Below are 7170 nucleotides of genomic sequence, written 5' to 3' on the forward strand. Positions count from 1 at the left end.
CTCTCGCTCTAAAATAAATAAATAAATTCTTAAAAATATTTTTTAAATTTTTTAAAATATAAAATAAATGATATTTTAAAAATAAAGAATATTGCAACATTTTTGGCAAAGTATTGTACTGCAATACAGACACTGTTTATCTATTATTCCTTACATAACTTCACTGACTCCTAAACATTCTCCCAATCCCATGATTATGACCCTCTGGGAGAGGGTGCAAAACAGGAGTTAGAGAAATCTAAAGGATTTCCCTCCCAGTGTCACCTACCCATCTATACTGTTAGGAAACTTCAGTGCAAGAGCATTTTCTCTCACATTTCTCACATGAGTACTAAGAAGGATCTCACTTGAGTTCTTACTGTCAGAAAGTCAACTGATCTATTTAACTGGCCAGGACATGAGCCACTTCCTCCATTCTGTTTCTGCACCCACCGCTTCATTTTGAATATCAGCCTGAGTCTGTCACCTGATTTACTAGAGGAGAAAGCAGGGCAGAAGTCTCTGCCTTCTATTTTCCTTGCTCAGGTTCATGTGTTCCTCCTCCTTTCCTCCCTTCCCTTCCTCTCTAATAAATCCTGGTTTGGGGCTGATGCTCTCCCACCACCTCTCCTGCCATATTCTGTCAGGAAGACATTAGGCATCACCACCTTCTCAGGCATACCATGTCTCTAAAAGTGTCATAGACACAACAGCACACACCAGGGTTCCATGAACAATTTGTGGGGCTGGACATTCACCGCAAGGATTAGCAAGCAAGGTAAAACTGTGGTTTTACCTTGAAATTACTTATGCTCTGGCTGAGGAACTCTTGGCATCAAACTGTTCTTAATGTCACTAAGGAACAGCTGGGGTTGGGGAATGTTACTTCTGGTTCCTGTGCTCTAGTTGTTTGTATGATTTTTGTTCCAACCACACACTGAGGGACAAACAACCACAGAGTGTGCTGAAACCAGAATGGACCAGTCAGAGATGCTCAGCATCCAGGACCCTGTTCTGCTCAGAGTTTGTGCTCAGCTCCCCCTACAGTCCCCATCACTGTGTCATTCATGGCACAGTAGTACACAGCTGAATCTGATGCTTGCACTGAGCCTTTCTCCAAATGGAAGGATTTGGATTTGCTGTTGAAGGTGGCTTCAAAACCTTTGTTGTGTTTCGTCTCTTTGTCCTTCAAGGCTTTCAAGAGGAGCTCTAGACCTTCTCCTGGATACTGGACATACCAAAAAAGAGTGGGGGACCATGTTGTTGAAAAAGTACAGTTTATAGTCAGGGAAGCTTCTTCTGAGAGGGTCATTTGACCCTCTGTCTGAGTCACTGAGTCTCCATGTGTTTGTCCTGAGGAAAAAGAAAAGATATCTGTGTCACCTTGGGCATAAAGTTCTTGGATAAAATTATGGTTAAAGGTTTTGCTGACAAAATGGAAGAAAGAATCCAAATTTTAAGAGGCATTGTACTTACCAAGCATTAAGACTACCACAGTCATGAAGCCTGGAGAACACTTCATCTCTGGAACGTCACCTAAAAAATGTTCCTCATTCTTACCATGAAGAAATGTTGGAGTGACAGAGAAATGATCAGTGGAAGACCACATTTCACACAGGAAATGGGACTGTGGTAGGAAGATGCACCCTCTGGTGGACAGAGACTGAAATGCGTGCATGTTGGCCAGAATCCTCCCCAAGTCAGCCATCTGTTTCATCCCTGACTTGATGAGGCACATGTCAGACTTCAGGTGGCTCTTGGAAGTCTGAACAACAGCAATCCTGACTTCTCAGGTCTGTTTTGTTCTTAAGACACTACCTGATGTGGAAGTTCTTTAACACAGCACCCCAGGGAATTTCTGTAGCTGGAGGATAGCAATCTTCTAAAGCATCTTACTTCATATTCTCATGTGTCCATGTGGGTCGGCCTATAACCCACTAACTGCCAGGAAAGGAGTTGGAGTTGAATATGGAAAAGGTAATAGGAAACCAGGTCCTTTGCTGAGTGATTCTGTGTTTTTGGCACTGTACCGCAATATTTAGAACTGTGACTGTAATTTTTAAAGCACTCCCTAAATATCTGTTAAGTTAAACAAAAATGAACAAATGGCTTTTACCTGAAATACCATATTACTTGGTCATAAAAGTTAACAATTGTAAGGAATTTTATCTTTTTAATGAAAGTTTTCCAGAGTAAAAGTCACACTATTTTTTTTTTATTTTTAAAATTTATTTATTTGAGAGAGAGACAGTGAAAGAGCATGAGAGGGGAGAAGATCAGAGGGAGAAGCAGACTCCCTGTGGAGCTGGGAGCCCAATGCAGGACTTGATCCCAGGGCTCCGGGATCATGACCTGAGCTGAAGGCAGTTGCTTAACCAACTGAGCCACCCAGGTGCCCTAAAAGTCATACTATTTTATAGTCAATAATTTTAATAGTCAAATATTCTGGAGAATCAGAATCATTCAATAATGAAATATATGAATTCTAGATAGAAGAAACATCATAAATGAAGCTGAATCCCACAAAATGATCTCAGATTCTGTTTAAAAATGATATTTTTGTATTTATTTGAGGGAGAGAGAGAGGAAAGAAAGAGGGGAGGGCCCAAGACAGCGGGAGAGGGAAAGTAGACTCCATGCCAAGATTTAAGTCTGATGCAGGACTCAATCTCAAGACCCTGAGATCATACTTGAGCCAAAAACCAAGAGTTGGGGGGCACCTGGGTGCCTTCGTTGATCCAGCAATCCACATCTGGTATATATTCAAAAATTGAAAGAATTTGGCTATGTACTCAGAATATTGAGTTTATGAATTCCTGTTTCTACCAAAAGGTAGAAGTAACCCAAAAGTCTATCAACAGATAGGAATAGATAAACAAAATGTGTTATGACATACACTGGAATATTATTCAGCCTTAAAAGGAGATAAATTCTGACATGTGATTCAACAAGGAAGAACCCTGCGGTCATTATGTTAAATGAAATGTCACAAAATGACCAATACTGCATAATTCCACCTCCATGAGGTATCTAAAGCAGTCAAACTCATGGCAAGAGAAAGTAGAATGGCAGTTTCCAGGGACTGGAAGGATAGAGTGATGGAGAGTTATTGTTTAATGAGCACAAATATCCAGTTTTTAAAGATGGAAAGAATTCCAGAAATCAATGGTGGTGCTGGTTGAACAACAATGCAATGTATTTAATACCACTGATTTGTACACTTGAAAATTGTTAAAATGGTAAATAGTAGGTTAAAATGGTAAAAGTTTGTGATTTAAAAAGTTTGAAGAGTTTCTTGATAAGATTTCTATTTTACTCATATGCCTTCCAAGTAAATATAAGAGGGTGTTACAATGCAAGACCAATTATCAACCATCCATTACTATCCAAATTTTAAGGCACTGCAGGAATGGGGTTAGAGGTAGAAGGAGGGAAATGGAGAGAATGAGGATTTTGGAGTGTGAAACACTGTTCAAACCCCAGGGTTTGGAAGTGTGCAAACTGAGCCACATGTTGGCAAAAAGTGCTTTTGAAGAAGTGTTGAAGTCAAGGGCAGGGACAGACAAAGAGAAAAATTCATACACTGCTCCTTCACAGTGTCCCCCTAAGAGTCCCTAATTATGATCATTTGTGGATAAGACTGGTGAGAAGCAGGTAAACCTCCAGTGTGCAAACTGAGCACACCTATGCTAGAGGTGTTAATAAGATGGAACGAACAGAGAACAGGCTCTTTAGTCCCCTTAGGAGGATAGCATATTGCTGGTTCTAAGAATCCTGATGAATAGGATTATCATCGCTCCATAGCTGGGCTACTTCTACCACTATAGACTATCACTTAGATCACTGGGGTCATATGTGCATTTCAGAATGTCAGCCCCCTTCTCTAGCACTGACTTTGCTGGTTAGGCTTGAGCTACCTTCTGGGCAATACTGGATCCTGAAGGAAAAAACATAGAATTAGGGGTGTCAGAATAAGTGATGTGGCACAAAGAAATTATAGTTTACATGTTATTATCCCTCCTTCCCACTATACCCACAAGACACTGCCCATCATCTCTTGTTTTAGGACATAGAGGAGGAACATTCTAACAGGGGTTCTCCCCACCTAGCCACATGGAAACCACAAACACCTTGAGAAGGCTGGGGAGCAACATGTTTGAGTTCTCCTCCTCCCCTTCCCCCTCCTCCTTCCCCTCCCCCTCCTTCTCCTCCTCCTTCTTCTTCTTCTATATCAAGGTTTGGCATTGTGAGGGGAGGCTGACAGGGTGAGGGAAGGATTGCTGTGTATGTGCTGCTGTGGCCCCAGAACAGGAAACAGTGTTTCTTGGTGTACCAAGTTGTGTGGGTCATGTCATAGTTCTTAATGTGCCAGGGAGAGTCTCACTACCCCACATCCTTTTGCATTATACAACCCTTAACCTGGAAACAATTACATCTGAAAATCAGATTTTTATATTGAAATGAAGATTAATGGTTTAACCTACTATGATATGTACATTCATTGCATCTGTGATGAAAGTAGTTGCGTGGCACCTATATGAAAATACTCCATGTAATGGATTATGAAAACAACATAAGATTAGGAATCATGTATCCTCACACTACATATACTGCTCCTTCATCTAAGGTAGAAATAGATCACATGACAGGAAGGCAGTGTTTAGACATTCACTGTAACTCTTTCAGTGTATCTATTGTTATGCCAGTGTTCCTCCTCACTACCCATGTCTGTATAGATACCTATGTACAGAGCCAAATGCAGAAATATCTAATCATTCTTTGTCGAAGAGTTCAGGTTGCAGCCCTCAGACAATAGATCCTGTCACCGAGGTCTTCTCCTTACTGTTTAGTTTCCACGGCTCAGCTGTGTTCAGAAAGGCCAGAATAGACATCAGAGTTTGGTCATTAGGTTATCAATCCTTTAACTTTACATTTTGCCCTTACCTCAGTTGAACCACAGTAAGCTATGCTTTGTGTGCTCAGTTCTGAAGAGAATATGTCCTAGGTGACTCCATATACCTCCATAGGACTCTTGATGATATAATAAGCGATTGTAATAAAACTTTCCCCGTGTATGTATTAAAAGTAAGGCTGTGCCCCAAGGATATTCCTCCACATCATGGCAAACAATGAAGATCCATTGCCTATCATTGTCTGTCTCTTGATAAAGTAGCCAAGGCTTAACCCTTGCCTCAAAATCATTGTAGCCTCAGGCAAATTGGTTGAAGCATCTTCAGAACTTGCATTGCATATGTCTACATGAAATACAATGGAACCACATACAGTACAAACTGGCCTCCTCTCTAAGGGATAGACTGTAACTATCTAAAAACACCCAACATTTTTCTACCAGCTGGGTGAATAAGTGTGAAATATTCATTACCCCTCCCATTATTCAACTCTAATAGATTTCTCAGTGAAGGGAATCTCATGATTTTGCTTCTGTCATTCAAGAAGTGTCCATGTCCAGGACAGACGTTTTAAACACTCTCAGACCAAATTCCAAATTAATAGATTTTTAATAATCTTATCTTAAATATTGAAATAGACAATACCAGACTGATCATGCAATTATTACTCTGGACTTCCTTATAAAATCCAATCACTTACCAGAAGCAAAATTAATTCAAGTGGTTAAATTGGTGAATATCTCTTGGCCATGTCAATTGGCAAAAAATAATGTAGTCAGTGTCAGTTGATACGTTTTTAATGTAGTTCACAGCTACTGGTGTCTGGTACATGTTACCCTTATCCCAGGTGGCCCTGCATCTTACCCTCACAATGTCCTATGCTGTCTTACCATAAATTTCTCACTGTAGCCCACATAACTCAGATGTCCCAACCCATACTTATTCCAGCATCACAAACTGAAAGAGATAAGAAAGCCCTTGGCCATTTCCTTTCATTCAGACACAGATTTCTCTCCTGGCCTTTCATTTATTCACCTTTACAAGACCTTAACCTTTGGTGCTCTGAACAAATTTCCAGAACAAGTCTCCACTGAGATCAGTGAAATGACCTTATTAGGTGCTACTTATTATCTGTTCAGCAAATAAAGTACAAAAAATGGATTCTTGGTTACATGTTTACTAACTAGCATGACATCATGCACCCTTCACTGACTAGAATTGAAAAAATTATTCATATTAGAGATTTTAAACTGAGGTTGTCTAGAGAATCAGCAGAAGCCAGAGATGAATGTATATGGAAGATCCAGCCTGTGAATTCCCCATGGAGGGAAGTAAGAACATGCGAGTGACATCTATCTCCCCAAGCTCTGGAGGATGCTGCCAAAGAGAACCATCATCTAGACCCATCCAGAATACTGAGGTGTACTGCTCACTGGGGAGTGGGATGCTCCCAGCAGAACAGCACCCAGGGCTCTTGAGGGGTAGTAACCAAGATGGACCCTACAAACCATGGCACAGCCTTCATTAGGAATCTGCCCATGACCCACTGGAGATGGCCTCCTGCAGACCCCCACAAATGGCCCATGAGCACACACAACACTCAGTCCCTCACCCATACATCATCCCATCCTGTGGCCTCCCACCAGCGCACACAGGATGACAACAGCAGTGAGCTTTGTAAGCGGCTAGTGAGCATGCGCAGAGAGCAGCCCCACTCTCTCCGATTGGGAAAAATCACACAAGTTCAGTCCGCACCGTCCTAGAGAACGCAAACAAAAGGGAGACTCTCGGCACCCAGTCTGGCTTCACAGGATCAAGAGAAGGCCTAAAACTTTGTACTACTTTGTCCCAGGATGTAAGAAACAAATACACCAAACATGATGAAGGTTTAAACCTGAACGTGTCTGGGTCTGAGACTCAGTGCACACTCAGGCTAAAACGCTTGTTATCTTCCAACTGCATCAGTTCTCACCTCAGTCTGATCAAGCATTCAAACCTGTGGGAACTGCACCCTCTGTCTTGCTTCCAATTGATTTAAGAGGAAACAAATGAATAATATAGAAGTATGCTTCCTTCTGACTCCATTATCAGGCTTGGAGGAAAGGCACTGACCAGGAGTCGTCTTCCTTCTACTGCACAGGAGCTGGTGGTATTAGGAGGGAAAGAATCAAGCCCATTGACGTGTTGGGCTACAGTTTTAACCTCCTTTGGTCAGATGTGATAAGCTGAATTTAATCTGGGGACTTCCCCAGTAAGAGAAAGCCAGTTATGAAATACCTAG

General features: G+C 41.4%; 1 gene segment (V, D, J or C); it reads right to left on the reverse strand.

The window, feature by feature from the left end:
• Nucleotides 1–997: 997 nt before the first annotated feature.
• On the reverse strand, nucleotides 998–1571 carry LOC116867362. The segment is given in 2 exon segments: nucleotides 998–1332; nucleotides 1456–1571. Coding segments are annotated over 2 exon segments (381 nt in total).
• Nucleotides 1572–7170: the final 5599 nt, after the last annotated feature.

This window comes from Lontra canadensis, unplaced genomic scaffold, assembly GCF_010015895.1.
Source record: "Lontra canadensis isolate GAN:19392208 unplaced genomic scaffold, GSC_riverotter_1.0 scaffold12, whole genome shotgun sequence".
In the NCBI taxonomy this organism is placed as follows: domain Eukaryota; kingdom Metazoa; phylum Chordata; class Mammalia; order Carnivora; family Mustelidae; genus Lontra; species Lontra canadensis.